This window comes from Vulpes vulpes, chromosome 12 (assembly GCF_048418805.1).
Source record: "Vulpes vulpes isolate BD-2025 chromosome 12, VulVul3, whole genome shotgun sequence".
Taxonomy (NCBI): Eukaryota; Metazoa; Chordata; class Mammalia; order Carnivora; family Canidae; genus Vulpes; species Vulpes vulpes.
In genome coordinates this window covers 91,634,725-91,652,193 of record NC_132791.1, presented here as the reverse complement: position 1 = coordinate 91,652,193, position 17,469 = coordinate 91,634,725, and the positions used below count along the sequence as shown (strand labels likewise).

General features: G+C 36.6%; 1 protein-coding gene across 1 annotated transcript in view; it reads right to left on the bottom strand.

Moving 5' to 3' along the window:
* Nucleotides 1–17,469, bottom strand: part of LOC112920437 (uncharacterized) — a gene marked incomplete at its 5' end in the record, with an annotated part of 293,948 nt that overhangs the window by 144,983 nt on the left and 131,496 nt on the right. The window contains 2 exons of the mRNA XM_072731939.1: nt 3,255–3,391; nt 13,976–14,058. Of these exons, the coding sequence (XP_072588040.1) occupies nt 3,255–3,391; nt 13,976–14,058 (220 nt within the window). The remainder of the gene's footprint in view (nt 1–3,254; nt 3,392–13,975; nt 14,059–17,469) is intronic.

Here is a 17,469-nt window from a genome sequence, read left to right as displayed (position 1 = left end):
AGAAAAGAAGATGATGACAGATCACTCATTCATCCTTTTACTCATTCAGTAAATATTTACTGATTGCCTATTATGAACCAAGTATTCTAGAACCAGGGCCTGGAAACCCAGGAGTGATCAGATAAGAGGGGTTCCTTCCTGCCTGCAGCTTCTGTTTAGTGAAAGAAACAGAAATTAGTAAATAAATGATATAACTATAAAAAAATTAATTTAAACCAAGGTAAGTAGTTTAAAGAAGAAAACAAGGTGAGGAGAAAATAAATAATCAGAAGAGGGGCTGGTGCTTCCTTATGTAGGGTAGTCAGGAAAGGCCTCTCCGGGGAGATAAAGTTGATGCCGCGGCCTGCAGTATATGCCATTAACTATACTATTATGAACTGGGAAAACATTCCAGACACAGGAAGCATCAACTGTAAAGTCCCTGATGTGACAAAGAGCTTGGTGTGTTTGAAGACCAGAAAGGAAGACAGATGTGAGAAATGAGAAATCATGCCGTGTGACCTTTGGCCTCAATTTTAACCTTTGGAAAAGATATTTTCCTCAAATTTTATTATTATTAATATTAATAATATTAGTTGCCTTTATGAAAAAATCTACATGCTGGATTTTTATACATTATCTTTCAACCTCCACAAGAATGACAGCATCCAAGTACAGGTATTATTATTATTCCAGTCTCATACAGGATAAAATATCTTCTGAGAAGTTAAGTAAATTGTTTAAGTTTATAAGCAGTGGCAAAACTGGAATCCATCCTTAGATTTATCCATAACACCTGTACTCTTCCATTTCCATTAATTTGTTTGTTTTGTTCAACAAACGCTTGTTGACCCTATGCTAGAAGCTGTGCACACAGAAATAAATAAAGCAAAACGTGGTAGGTTATGTTTCTAAAAAGGCTGTACAATACCTTCCAACCCAACATGCTGTTTTGCGATGGTGCCTTTCTGCTCTCCCATTGAAAAGTAGAATCTACTCCCCCTCTGCCTAACCATGTGACTTGCTTCACCAGTAGAACACAGTGGAAGCCACCATTTAACTTTTAAGGCTTGGCCTTGAGATATCTGCAGTTTCCACCTTCTCTGCTTGGAAGGATGCGACTTGGACTCCAGGCACCACAGTGAGAAGAAGCCCAAACATCAAGCAAAGACTCGTGTGGAAATGTGAGACCTTCAAGTGAGAACAGGAACCAAGATCGCACATGTATGGTCCCAACTGAACTATTCAAGCCAGACGACAGCCATGTGAGCCACCTGAGCTGAAGCTTCAGACGTGGTGGAGCAGAGACCAGCCTTCTATGAAGTGTCCCTGCCCGAATTCTCAACCCTCAGAAATGTGAACAAATAAAATGGTTGGTATTTCAAGGCACTAAGCCTTCAGAGATTCATCATCCAACAATAAATATCCAAAAAACATAAGGAACTCAAACCTGGTAAAGGAAATAAGCATAAAATACTTTTTCTAAAAAAAGATTATTTACCCATTTGAGAGCGTGAGCACACACAAACAGGGGGAGGGGGAGAGGGACAAGTGGACTCCCTGCTGAGCCCAACATGAGGCTTGATCCCAGGACCCTGAGATCATGAGCTGAGCAGAAGTTAGATGCTTAACAGACTAAGCTGCCCAGGTGCCCCAAGCATAAAAACATCTCAAAAATAATGTGAGAGTCATGAGTGAACAAGAGAAAAATATCTACATCAGTGTAGAGCTAAGGTGAAAAACTTTTGGGCTAAAATCTAGATAGTAAATATTCTAGACTTTATGGGTCATAGTGCTTTTGCCTCAACTGCTCAGTTATCCTATTGTACAGAAAAATAGTCAAAGACAATATGTAACCAAACTGGTGTGTCTCAGTTCCAGTTAGACTTTTTTTTTTCTTTTACAAAAACAGATGGAGACCCAAATTTTGCCTAGGACTTGCCAATCCCTAGTCTAGACTTAGAGTATTTCTTATATATTGTTTTTCATTCTAGAAGAAGTATACATATTTTTCATCTTCTGGGCTCCTTGGCTCCCATTCCTGCATGATGTTTCCGGGGCACAGGCTTGCATCTCTTAATTCAGAGCATGACTCACTAGTTAACCTGGAGACCACACTTCAACCCTTCCAGGAAAGCCTTGGTGAAAAGCATTTAAACTTTGAAATTTAACTAAAAACCAGTAGAACTTATTTAAGATGTGACTGGATAAGAGAAATTTGAGTTGATACTATGCTTTCCTGATGGTGATTCCAGAATGGAGGAGTAAAAGAACGCTCTTTAGGATGAAGTTGTGAGGTAGATAATTGCCCATTGGGAAAACCATTCAGGGCAAAAATCTTGAAGTAAACAGAGAGGTAGTGGTTTGGAATGGATGACTTTGTGTGGTTGGTTTATTTATTTATTTGAGAGAGAGAGAAAGAGCACAAGCAGGGGGAGAGGGAGAAGCAGACTCCCCACAGACCAGGAGCCTTATGCAGGGCTTTATCCTAGGACCTGGGATCATGACCCAAGCCCAAGACAGATGCTTAACTGATTGAACCACCCAGGAGCCCCATGACTTTGAACAGCTACTAGGTCTCTTCTTTCTTAGGTTACTCCACATGTCATCCTGTCACTTACATATTCATTCCCTGCTACCCTTGGTGAATCCCACAATCGCAAAATCCTATAATAATTACCTCTAAGAGGCTCCATTGTTCACTCTTTTATGTATTTTTAAAAATATTTATTATATGTATGCTTGCAGACACAAGTATACCTATATATACACCATCAGGGAAAGAGAGCAATAGCTATTACCTGCTTGAATCTTAAGAGAATTCAGGTTTACAGCACATTTCCACACCAGCCACCCTCCCAATGCCATCTCCAGATGCTGCCTTCCTCTCCTGAAGATTTGGCTCAAACTTTTTCTGAGAGTCTTTCTCCATTCTCGAGCAAACTTGGCCATCAACCTCTCAATGTGTGTGTGGCACTTTGTGCTTTTATATATATATTATATATTTTATTATATATATGTAAAATATAATATATTTATTACATATATAATATAAATATATTATATATATATATGTATATAGCACTAGCAGATCACATTGATGTTTTTAAGCATCCAATTCCTTTTTGAACTTTCCCAAGTCAGGGTGCATATCATATAGACTACAATAGACATACGATCAATATTTGTTGAATAAATGAATAATAAAAGCATAGGATGAATAAAGACTTGTTTAATTCAATTAATTTAAATTTGAAAATAGGTAAGTTACTTACCAAACTGAAAATCTGTGTTTCTCCAGTTCCTCCAAGTAAGATGCATCCTCTGAGTAGTCCTCAATTTCTTTAGTTCTCCACACAGCTGAGTTTTCCCTCACTGAGTGATCAATCAGACTTCTGCCTTTATGTGTGAACTTAAAGAAATAAAAAAATAAAGAATTTTAGCAGATATCAGATGGAAAGTTTATCTGGTTTCAGTGACATTTTTCTCCAAAATTACTTGTAGAAGCATAGTTAGCCATGGGTTTTGCATTGAAATCATTGCTTTACATGCCCCATTCTCTCACTAAATCATCATGTCTTTGGGAGAGATGATCATGTTCAATTTTGCATTATTTCATAAATGTTGTTGGAATTAGAAAAAAAATAACCATGGTCATGGTATTTGTTTTAAGTCAGGACTATTGGTTGCAAGTAAATAAAATGCAGCTTAAACTAGCTTTCAGCAAAAAGGAATTTGGAAAAAAGTTTGAAAAACCAGCCCACAGAGAAGACAGAAGCAGCTGGATTTCAGGAATATGGTAGCAAAGGAATCAAAGGTCCCTAGGACTCTTGCTCCCTCCTTCTCTCTGCTTCAGCAGCCTAGTTCATTTTAGCCTTGCCACTAATAGTTTCTTAGTTCCTCAACAACATATTTAAACTCAGGACCATACAATGTCTGTGGAGTTAATTGAGTAGAACATTAGAGAATGTTTGATCCATTATGATGGATCCAGCAAAGTGACTGTCCCATTGGAAAAACTGAACTTTGTTCAACCAACAATTCTTAGGAGCCCTACAATGGTGGGGAGTGGGGAGAGGGAAAAGCTAACCTATCTGGGCTCTTCCTCCCTTATTCACCAAACCAGTTCAACTTCCATCTATATAGATATAAATAGATGATATATATTAGATATAGATATATAGAGAGATGATAGAGATAGAGATATACCTCTTTTGTAAGATTTTATTGCAAAGTGCTGCCAATAGAAATTCATTTAAAAACCATTAGTCTACAGAAAGAGGAAAGTAGGCATGACTTGCATTATAAGATAGTTTTATTAATACTTTCCTTTTTTTCTTTAGACTCTTCTCAAATTAATTAATTAATTAATTATTTTATTTATTTATTTATTTGAGAGAAAGAGAAAGAGATCAGGGAGAAGCAGAGGGAGAGAAAGAAAGACAAGCAGACCCTGCACTGAGCACAGAGCCTGATGTAGGCTTTGATCCCAAATCCCAAGATCATGACCTGAGCCAAAACCAAGAGTCAGATGCTTAACAAACTGAGCCACCCAGGGGCCCCAAGGCTACTTCTTTTAATATTAAATTGACTAGGGATCCCTGTGTGGCGCAGTGGTTTGGCGCCTGCCTTTGGCCCAGGGCGCGATCCTGGAGACCCAGGATCGGAATCCCACATCGGGCTCCCGGTGCATGGAGCCTACTTCTCCCTCTGCCTATGTCTCTGTCTCTGTCTCTCTCTCTCTCTCTCTCTCTCTGTGACATAAATTAATTAATTAATTAATTAAAAAAATAAAAAATAAAAAAATATTAAATTGACTAGTTTGATTACCTTAAGAACAAAATCCAGTTATGACAGCCATCAATTTAAAGTAGTTTATTTTTGCCAGGCCATCATCCCCAGGGCACTGCACAGATAGCAAACTGAAACATGAGCCAGGTTTTCCTCTGAAAAAAAGGACTATTTGTTTAACCTGGAGTTTAAATTTGAGGGATAAAAAAAAAAATAAAGAATTTTTAAAAATGGGTATAATTAAGGAACCTCTGGGACAACATTAAGCAGAATAATGTTTACAACATAAGGGTCCCAGAAGTGGAAGAAAGAAAGGAAAGGGTAGAAAACTTATGTAAAGAAATAATGACTGAAAACTTCGCTAACCTAGGGAAGGAAACAGATATCCAGATCCGGGAATCCCCAAGTTTCCAAATAAAATAAACCCAAAGAGAGCCACACCAAGATGCATCATAATTAAAATGTCAAAAGTTAAAGATAAAGAGAGAGTCTTAAAAGCAGCAAGAGAAAAACAAATTGCTATTTACAAGGGCAACTCCATAAAGCTATCAGAATATTGTTCAACAAAAACTCTGTAAGCTAGAAGGGAGGATATGACTATTAAAAGTGCTCAAGGGGAAAAAAAAAAGTACTTCCAACCAAGAATACTCTACCTAGCAAGATTATCATTCAGATTTGAAGAAGAGATAGAGTTTGTCAGATAAGCAAAAGCTGAAGTACTTTATCACTTAAGGAACTTCTTTAAGCTGAGGAGAAATGACACTAATTAATAACAAGAGAATATATGGAAGTGAAAATATCACTGGAAAAGGTAAATATATAGTAAAGGCAGAAGATTAATCACTTATAAAACTACTAAGAAGATTAAAAGACAGAAGTAGTAAAATTAACTAAAACTACAATAATCAAGAAATATATAATATAAAAATATATCAAAAGTGACAACAAAAACATAAAATGTTGGAGGAGACAGTAAAAATGTAGAGTTTGGGAATGTACTCAAATTTAAGTTGCTATCAACAAAATAGACTATTACTTATGTGGGGTAATAATGTAAATCTCATGGTAACAACAAAGTGAAAACTTACTGTAAGTATACAAAAGAAAATTAGAAAGGAATCTTAGGTTAAAATTAAAGAAAGTTACCAAATGACAAGGGAAGTAAGAAAGAAGAAAGGAACAGAGGAGAACTACAAGTATAGGCAGAAAATAGTGAACAAAATGGCAGTAAATATATACCTTTCAAAAATTATTTTAAATATAAATGAACAGAGACACCTGGGTGGCTCAGCAGTTAAGTGTCTGCCTTCAGCTCAGGCAGGGCATGATCCTGGAGTCCTGGAATCAAGTCCCACATCGGGGTTCCTGCATGGAGCCGGGTTCTCCCTCTGGCTGTGTCTCTAGCTCTCTCTCTCTCCGTGTGTGTGTGTGTGCGCACGCGTGTGTGTGTCATGAATAAATAAATAAAATCTTCTAAAAAATACATAAATACATAAATAAATACAAATGAACAAACTTCTTCAATCAAAAGACATAGAATAGCTGAATATGTCAAGAGAGAGAGAGACATTTCTACATATTTTCTGTATGGTTTAAACTGTGAGACATTGATAAAAGAAATTGAAAATGACACAAGTAAGTGGAAAGATATTCCATGCTCCTGGATTGGAAGAAACAACATTGGGCACCTGGGTGGCTCAGTGGTTGAGCATCTGCCTTCAGCTCAGGTTGTGTGATCAAGGGAATTACATTCCACCTCAGGATCCCTGCAGGGAGCCTGCTACTCCCTCTGACTGTGTCTCTGCCTCTCTCTGTGTGTCTCTCATGAATAAATAAATAAAATCTTTAAAAAACAAAATGAATAACCAATATTTTTTAAATGTCCATACTGTCCAAAGCAAATTATAGATTCAGTGCAACCCTTATTAAACTTGTAATGACATTTTTCACACTAGAACAAATAATTTAAAAATTTGTATGTAACCACAAAAGACCCCAGACAGCCAAAACAGTTTTGAGAAAAAAGAACAAGCTAGAGTCTGATTTCAAACTACGCTACAAACCTATATTAATTAAAAGAGTATGGCATTGTCATAACAACAGATATATAGATCAATAGAACAAGAAAGCCACAAAATAAACCCACTATATGTGATCAGTTAAATTACAACAAAGGAAACAAAAATATACAATGAGGAAATAATGATCTCTTAATAAAAGGTGTTGGGAAAACTGAACAGCTACATGCAATAGACTGAAACTGGACCACTTCCCTACACCTTTCAAAAATTAACTGAAAATGGATTAAAGAATGTGAGATCTGAAACCATAAAACTCCTAGAAGAAAACATAGGTTCTCTGAGAGTGCTCTTAGCATTTTTTTTTCTTTTTTGGTTCTGACTCCAAAGGCAAAGGAAACAGAAGCAAAAATAAACAAATGATACAACTTAGCCTAAAAATGTTTCTTCCTAAAGAAGGAAACAATCAACAAAATGAAAAGGCAACCTACTAAATGGGAAAATATATTTGTAAACTATCTATCTGATAAGGGGTTAATGTCCAAAGTATAAAAGTATCCTTATAACATAATAACAACAGCACAAATCCAATTAAAGATGGGCAGATCTGAATAGATATTTTTCCAAAGACACACAGATGGGCAACAGACACATGAAAAGATGCTCAACATCACTCATCATCAGGGAAATACCTCACCCGGAGATTTACCACACACCTATCACAATGACTATTCTCAAAACTAAACTAAACTAAACAAGAAACAAGTATTGGCAGCATGTGAAGAAAGGAAAACCATAATGCACTGTTGGTGGGAACGTAAACTGCTACACACACTATAGAAAACAATATAAAGCTTCCTCAAAAAATAAAAATAGAGCTATATTGGGCACCTGGGTGGCTCAGTCAGTTAAGTGCCTGACTCTTGTTTTTGGCTCAGGTCATGATCTCAGGTTGCAAGATAAAGCCCCATTTCTGGCTCCACATTGGGCATGGAGCCTGCTTAAGATTCTCTCTCCCTTTCCCTCTGCCCCTGCCCCCTACCTCTCTCTCTCTACCTTTCTATAAGTAAACAAACTAACAAATAAAAAAATTAGAGCTAGAATATAATCCAACAATTCCACTACTGGATATGTATCTGAAGAAAACAAAACATATTTGAAAAGATATGTGCACCTCTATGGTCATTGCAGCATTATTTACAATAGCAAAGATATGAAAACAACTTTAAGTGTCCATCAATGGATGAATGAATAAAGAAGATGTGAGATATATATAGTATGTTCACATATAGTATATCCACATATAGTATCCATATATAGTATATAATAGTGTATATATATACATATATACTCAGTATAAAAAGAATAAAATTATTGCCACTTGGAATGACATTGATGAACCTTGATGATACTATGCTTAGTGAAATATGTCAGATAGAAAAAGAATAATATTGCATTGATTTCACTTATAGGTTGAATCAAAAAAAAAAACAAAAAAAAAACCCTTGACCTAGACTCATAGATACAGAGAACAAGTGTGTTGGTTGCCAGTGTGGGGGTGGTGGTGAGTGAAGTAGATGAAGGGATTAAAAAGTACAAACTTACAGTTATAGAATAAATAAATCATAGGAGTGTAATGTACAGCATGGGGAATATAATTAATAATGTTAATAATGTCTCAAGTCTGTATGGTGAAAGAGGGTGACTAGACTTGTGACCATTTTGCAATATATGCAAATATCGAATCACTATGCTGTACACCTGAAACTAATTATAATGTTATGTCAATCATATCTCAATATTTTTTTTAAAAAAGGAGAAACCAATCCCTTCAAAATCAATCAATCAATCACTGTGGTTCTCTGTCTTTCTCAGCCTCTGTAACTTCTGTGTCAATAATGCTATTTTTAATGCTATTTTTAATAAGATTACTTACTGTTAGCATCTGTTTATTACTCCATTCCTTGAGTAAGTTAAAAAATGACAAAATGGTTTTAAAAAAATGAGTTTTGTGCTCGCTTCGGCAGCACATATACTAAAAAAAATAGAGTTTTGAATTGTCCCAATTAAATATATTTGATTTGTATACCTTACTAGACTGCTTAAAACATGCTTTGTAACTACTTATATTTTAGATTTAAAGGAATGTCATTATGAATTGCTTAGAATCATGTCATAGATTTGGTTTACCTACCAAACTTCCTGATTTGATGAAGTATAGGTATTTCACGATAGAATGCGTTAAATTGCTTTCTATTTGGCTAATGTATGAATATATATCTTGATTGTTCAATTAAATTCATGGTGGATGTAGGAGGTACTATATTTCTCTTTATCTTTCATAGTATCTAACATGGCAATAACCACATGGTTGACATTCAAGAAATAGCTAGTAGTGGTCATTTCATTGAGGACTTCTATAATAATAACAACAATGAACTTTATCTTTAGTTGCTAAATCACAAAGCAAAACACTTGTGAATTTTAAAATAAATATTTTTTGAATCTTTGGATTTTCTTTAAAGAATATCTAACTTAATATGCTAAAAATTACTTCAAATTGGTGTTTCATAATACAGAAAGTCATGGAAATTAGTTTATGTCCAAAGATATGAGCCCCCAAAGGAACAAAAACACAAAGAAATAAATTTAAATTCAAAAAGAGCTAAGTACAGGCAGGGACCTTCCCAAGTTAGTACCAGGGTATATGAGCCTACTCACAAAGAGGAATCCACCAACCATAGATTTATACCTTGAATCTATACCTGAGAATAATTCTTTAACTAGGATATCATCAACATTCAAATGATAGAAAACAGATCCTGTCGGTACCCTGAAGCCAAAGAACATCAACGCTGAAAAGAAATTATTCCAACAGTAATGTCTTTAGAAAGATGAATATCTATACTTTAAGAAATCAGTGGTGCAAAATTTGTTCTGGAACATCACATTTCATATATTTTGTGTATGGCTACTCATACCCTAATCCATCACAGAAATCAGTAACAAATATTGAAATATAAATTGCTAATATAAATTGATATATTATATATTTGGTTTGTTGGGATTGCTCTTCAAATGCAAATGTTTATGGGACTCCTGGGTGGCTCAGTAGGTTAAGTGTCTGCCTTCAGCTCAGGTCATGATCTCCAGGTCCTGGGATCAAGCCCTGCATTGGGCTCCCCGCTCAGTGTGAAGTTGGGTCTCCCTCTCTATCCACCCCTCCTCTCCCTATCTCATGCTTTCTCTCTCTCTCTCTCTCTCTCTCTCTCTCAAGTAAATAAATAAAATCTTTAAAAAATATGCAACATTGCTTAGCAAGCAATGAATGAACATTCTCTCAAAAACAATACAAAATGACAGCCAAGAGTGTTTTACAGAATTTTGAAAAATTAGTGTATATATAGCATTGGAGTGAAAGGGGTCAACAAGTAATATTCAGAAAGACATACATTCAAGTCTTCTCACTTCTTTGGAAATGTAGATTATTTAAAGTTCATGTGTTTAAGTAGTTTTTTAATATGAAAAATGGAGATAATATTTGACCTACATAGATCACAGGATTCTTGTGGAGACAAGAATCTGTGGAGATAATAACTATAAAATTCTTCTGGGCATGGGGTGGAGAGCACTTAAAATGCTTTAGAATATAAGGACAGAAGTGGTATCTGGCACAATGTACTACATAGCACAGGCGATTAATGGAACACTTCACATCCTTTCTTTTGCTTTTATTACAGCATTTCTATGAAGCAGTTAAGTAGAAAATATTACAAGGAGATTAATATTAAATCTCAAAGTTGTCCAACTCATGACATGGTAAGCTCATTAAATTGCATTATAGGATAGGAAGCAAAGCCTGGGGTTGCTATCTCGTTGTACAAAGCTTTTGCCCCTTAGCCAGGATTCCTTCCATGACCCAATCAGCTAGTGGAGAAGGGTGACCATGATGGCACTGATGAGAAGGTAAGTCTTTGTGTGGAGAAAGAGTTTGCAGTTCACAGACCAGTGGCACCAGTGCATTGGTAAAGCATTACACATTAATACAATGAAACTCCACTTAGTGGCAGCATTTTTTCCCAAAACTCCTTACAGAGTCTTTGTGTGTGGCTCTAGGGAGCACTCTTCATCTGCCCATCTGGCCAGATGAAGAGCAAGGGGATTGTTTCATCAAAAGAGAAAGCCTTAGAAAAAGGAAGTAGTGAATAAAAGGCTGAATCCTGAGGATTATAAATGCTTTTGAACTTCCCTGAGAAGATCAGAAGGGAGCAATGGTGGACGCTTTAATGCCTGCCCCATAAGGTGCACCATTTTTTAAGAAAGCAGTGGAGGAAGGTTTGGGGTAGAGGTACTCTGCTAAGAGGCTTGTGTTAATAAGATCACAGAATTACAAGTCAGAGATAACAACAACAAACACCAGGTGCATCTGAAATATCAAAGCAAACAAACATGACATCATGTTCAATTCCATCCATGCTGTTATTAGCATACAAAAAAAAAAAAGTCACAGCTCTAAATTAAACCAGCCAAAATCCTGAACCCATCCAGCAAGGACTCTTTCCTCTTTCCTTAATTCATTTCTGATATGTGTACCAGAGAATTTTTCAAGATAGCTATCTGTTAGCAATGACCAGGGAGAAATAAAGTACCCCCGGCTGCCTAGAATTTACCTAGAGAGACCTCTAAATTGACTAACCAACCTCCCCACCTTACTCCACCCCCAGTCTTCTGTTTCTGCTCTCTGGAGGACAACTAGCATTTCTGGCTACTTGGAACCACAAATTTTGAGTGTTCTCTGGTCATGTGTTATTTGGAAAACCAATGCATCCCTTGTGAAGTAGTACATTAACCTCATTTGCCAACAGCCACCCTGGAAATTGCCTAGGTCAGCTCTTTCATATCAATGGAAGATCCAACTTAATCCCCAGGAAGCATACCAAGATGAGGAAAAAAAGAAAACACTCAAATTGGAATAGGGAGTCTTAAATTTAGGTTTAGTAGGTCGTATAACCGCCCTTGTCCACAGCACTCAGTCACGTGATTCTGGGTGATGGGTGTGTGCCTGGCTCTCTTTACAGAACTGATTTAACAAAGACATATTCCTGGTAAGAACAAGCTCCCTTCTGAAGCAATTCAATTAAGACACCTTCCCAAAGTGGCTGACCCTCCAGGGAAGAGTATAATATCCCAAGCAATTGACTCACAATTTTTGAAATATAATATTAAAAATAAAGTTAAAAAGAATTCCTTACTTGAACATGCAAACTCAGAAAATATAGGGAAGAATTTTAGATTTATTCTTTCTCACCTTACCCTAGGTTAGCTTTTCTTCTAATCCTAAAAGTTTAAATTCAACAATTAGTAGGAAAATTCACAAAAGCACATAGAAGACTAATATTAGATCCACAATATTCTGGGAGGCTCATGGGCATACCCTTTCTTCAGTGTCCCAAAGAGTATATATAAAAGTACGTAATATGTCGGGCATCTGGGTGGCCCAGGCAATTAAGCCTCTGACTCTTGATTTTGGCTCAAGTCATAACCTCAGGGTCATGAGATGGAGCCCCAAACTGGGGTCCATGCTCAGTGGGAATCTACCTGAAGATTCTCTCTCCCTCTGCCCCTCCCCCTGCTCATGTTCTCTCTCTCTCTCTCTCTCCCACCCTTCCTAAAATAAATAATTAAAATTTTCTAAAAAGTACATACTATGTAATAGTACTTAATATGTAATATGTATAAAAGGACACGAGCTTTTTTCCTTCCTAGCAAGTTGTTCTTTGTTTCCTTATCCTAGCCCTTAAATTAAGGTATACAACCCAAGAAGTAGAATACAATGTATACCCAGCTAGAAGAAGAAAAAAAATTGTAACTATTCTGAAGTATTATTTCATGATGAAAACAAATATGGAGTCTAGAAACAGACAGTCTGGGTTCAAAGCCCAGCTATACACTTATTAGCAACATTATCTTGGTTAACTCACTCCATCTCGCTTGCCTTATTTGTCTTACCTGTAAAATAGAGAAAATGGTGATAATGGTAGTATCTGTGCCATTAGTTTGTTGTGAGAACAAGATGAGTCATTTGATGCAGAGAACTGAGAATATTTCCTGGAACCTAGTTATTTCCAAGCACTCAGTAAAGACTGAGTTCAAATGTCATCATTACAAATTACACTAAACTTTTGATTCCTTAGTTTCTTTTTTTTAATACAAACTATGATAGAAACAGCAATTGTGAATGCTGTAGTGGTCATCTAGACATTAAAAACTTAGCCATTTATTTGATTAGATGGTGGCCCACTATTTAGAGATGAAAATAAGACAGACTTTAAAGTCCATCTTGAGGTTAAGGCAAAAAGTTGGTTCTAGGAGCACCTGGGTAGCTCAGTTTGTTAAGTGTCTGCCTTGGGTTCAGGTCATGGTCTCAAGGTCCTGGGACAGAGCCCTGCATCAGGCTTCCTGCTCATCAGGGAAGTCTGCTTCTTCCTCTCTCTCTCTGCCTTTTCCCACCTCCTGCTCATTCTCTAAATCCTCAAAGAAATTTTAAAAATCTTAAAAAAAAAATGTTGGTTCTATAGACCTAAACCTATTTAATCAAAAAAGTGGAAAATCAACGTAATTCAAGCAATTTGTATGAGAAAAGCCAGGGCTTGGAGAACAATCCCTTCACTTCAATTTTTTAGCCAGGCAAAATTTTCTGAATTCTTAAAACTCAAAGTCACTTGCTCTATGTAGATAGGATTTTGAAAATAGCTGAATATCTAAAAACTGGATTTAGTAAAATTAATTTAGACAATGTTTGAAAACCCAGGCTATGTAATTTATATAAATTTATCAAGAGAGTTTCTGGACAGACTTCATGGCAGCCATGATCATGCCAAATAACACACAGTACAATCAGCACATTTGCTAATCACCTGCCCAAGCGGGAAAGAGTCTTGTAGACTGATTAATTTAACTAAAGTCTTCAACAGCTTAAAGAAGTCTGATTCGGATGTAATAAAAATTTATTGGCATTACTGATTTCACAAACGTCAGCTGCTTTAGCATGTCCCACACTTCAAAACCTGCTTTGAAGACCAAATTACTTTCTACCTGTAAATATATTTTAAGAAATCATAGTTAATAATCAGGGTCTGCTGTTTTCATGGTCTTTCCTAAGCCAGTGTCTACAGCTTTCATCTTACCTTCTTGTGTAATTCATGGTCTTCTTTTAAGAGATCGAGATCACAGTCCATAGGGCAGGGACCAACTTTATTAGAAATGCTTCCTAGGGTTAAAAACAAAAGGTGGCAAAAATATATTACAGATTTTCACTTCAGAGGGTATGTAAGCTTATACTACTGTAATCTAAGAGTTTTTGTAAAGCCTGACAAATGGGGGTAAAATAAAGAATTGTAAGAAGGAGGCTCTTAAGATGTTCTATCCCTCCAATTTTAATTTGATCAATGTATGGACTTCAAGTAGAACTCTACCAGTGGCCACACCACAGGGATGCAATTTATAAGCAGCAGCTGTGTCTGATCTGCTTTCTTACCCACATCCTGGTAGGATTCTCCATTATCAGCTATTTTTCTGGGATCGAGTTTTCAAAGAAACTCCTCTGCACCTCATATCAATGTTCTCACATTTTGAGACTAGAAAATTCTGTTCTCTCTCTGTGCCCAGTATTTTCTACCTGAGCTTTCTTGTGTATGGTGCATGATTTATTTTGTATCAGAGTTTCTCAATCTCAGCACTATTGGTATTTTGGTTTGGATCCTTCTTTGTTATGGGGGCTGCCCTGTGTTATGTAAAATGTTTAGCAGCATTTCTGGCCTCTACCCACTAGATGCCAGCAGTACCTTCCACCTCTCCACCCCACTCCACATTTTGTGACAACCATAAATGTCTCCAAACATTGCCAAATGTCCCCTGGGGGATAAGACATCCCCACTTAAGAACAACTGTTCTTGGTCAAAATTTATTTGAAAAAAAACAAAAAAAGCCTCTTCGCAGGCAATAGGTCTTGTTCATCTTTGTTTTTTTTTCCACAATGTCTAACACAGGGCCTGAAGTGTACCTTCAATACTGTTTCTTAAATATACATCAATCAATCATATAAGTTGACCTAACATCTTTTTAAGTATATACATATCATATATGATAAGTAGCCAAAGTCTTGCTGCTTGCCCTCTTCTCCCCTTCCAGGAATTAAATATTATCATTGCCTGGCCCTTTGCAATTGCTCTTGTGGATATTTTTTTAATGAGATTTCCATATTATTAAAGTTTTAAGACATGGACTCCATGTATGCATGCTTTAGAAAACTTGTTTTCCCTAAAGATGACTCAGCCAGCCTCTTCTCCCAAGCTGAGGTCTATGTGGCTCATGCATTTTGAGCAGCGATGGTTTCACTGTATTTTCCAGCTCTGCTCCTCCCAGTGCTCTGCCAAACTGAAGGCAGATACCAAAGAATGTCCCTCTTCCGGGAGAGTCCGATGAGTAGGTGCCTCCTGTGTGAGAAGCCTGGCACTTTAGTCTATTGAGATGAGGGTCTTGTAAATAGTTAAAAGAACTTCCTTGAGTCCAAAACAGAATTTATTGATAGAGGCCAAAATCAAGATGCAAAAGAGAGAAGTGAAAGAAGTGGAATTACATTTTAAATATACCATTCGTTTAAAAGACTTGAAATTTAAATTTGCAGTGCAAAGCTGGTGGGTGGAGTAACAAATACGAAATCATGACAGAATGAATTTTTAGTGTTTTTGCAGAACTTTACATATATTATATTGTTTATTACACACACTCACACAAAACTGTTAAAAGAGCTGTCATTACCTCATTTGACAGACTTGGAAATTGAGACTCGAACAAAGAACGGGTGCAAATCAGCTAACCAGTAAAAAATCTGGAATTTAGACCCAGTTCTATTTGACCTCAAAGCCCATGTATTTAAACCCTTCATTTACATCTTATGTGAGAACCACACTCCATTTTCTACTTATAGACATTTCTTTGAACATTGAACAATATATTCATTGTTTATTGCTTGCTGGAACACATTTCTACCAACTTGGACACTTAATATTCATTTAAGTGTTTTTGCAAGTGAGAAATCTGGGCAAGCATGGCCCAATCGGTTCCACTTCTTGAAGTCTTACCAGGCCAAAGTCAATGTATCAGACTGGGCTGCAGTTCTTGTCTGGGTCTTGGGATCCTCTTCCAGGCTTGCTGGTTGCTCGCAGAATTCATTTCCTTCTCACGCTTTCCTCAGGGTCCCCTTCAAGCCAACAACTGTGGGATGCATCCTGATGCTTTGAATTTCCCCAACTTTTTCTTCTACCTTCTCTTCTGCTTACCAGCCCAAGAAAGTTCTATCCTTTAAACGCTCATGTGATTACCTTAGAGTCACCCAGGTCATCTCTCTCTAGGCATGTACAGCTTCTGGGGATGAGAGTTTGGACATCACTAGGAAACAATGTTAGAAATCCTGCCTTCTAGGAGCAATCTTCAACACAACGAAATTTATATTGCTGTATGTTAAAATGCAGTAATGCTGTGCATGTCCAGGTAATCAAGTCCCAACCAAGGAGACAGTCTTCTAAAAGTCTTCAACATTTTCTAGGACACCTGGGTGGCTCAGTAGTTGAGCATCTGCCTTCAGCTCAGGGTGTGATCTAGGGTCCTGGGATCGAGTCCCACATCGGGCTCCCTGCATGGACCCTGCTTTTCCCTCTGCCTGTGTGTCTACCTCTCTCTCTTTCTCTGTGTCTCATGAATGGATAAATACATTTTAAAAAAATAAAATAAATAAAAGTCTTCAATATTTTTTTGTTCTTATGTAAAATATTCTCTACTCTAAAACCTACCTTCTTATTTATAAAATTGTGTGTAGTAAATTCATATACATTAGATAATTATTAATGTACACTTCATATAATTATATACCTTATGTAACAAACTATTATACATGATATAAATGTGTACATAATACAATTCTTATCAAATTATGACCATACTGTATATCCAGTTCTCATTCTTTTTTACATTTATATTGTTTCTTATTATTAAATATTCCTCAAAGTCTGATTTTTAAACACCACGCAATAGTATATCATTTGTTTTTACTTAATCAGCCCGCTTTGGTTGGATACTTACATCATATTGAACAAATTTTACAAAAAACCTTAATATTTATAAACCTTAATATTTATCTATCTATTTATTTATTTATTTATTTTTTAAGATTTTATTTATTTATTCATAGAGACAGAGAGAGAGAGAGGCAGAGACGCAGGCATCATACAGAGAGCCTAACGTGGCACTCGATCCAGGGCCTCCAGGATCACGCCCCGGGCTGCAGGCGGCGCTAAACCGCTGCGCCACCGGGGCTGCCCGAGGTTGCTTAAGTAAACTTTAAAACAAATTCAGAAAAATTTAAAAATTAAAAAATAAATAAAACTCAGGAAAGAAATGGTTCAAGGAACTGTAGTTTTAAGAGTTCATGAAGAGAAAGTCTTAATTGTAGGACTGCCCCTCCTTAGTAGTCCTATCCCAGACACTATTCCTCTCCCAGAACTCACAAGTTTAAGCCCAAAAAGGAAAGAGAGTTAAAAGGTAGGGTAATGCTCTCTTCAAGTATCAGGGGGCCACTGATAAATAAAAAAAAAGCAACTTGCAAGCAATAGATAAAAAAAAA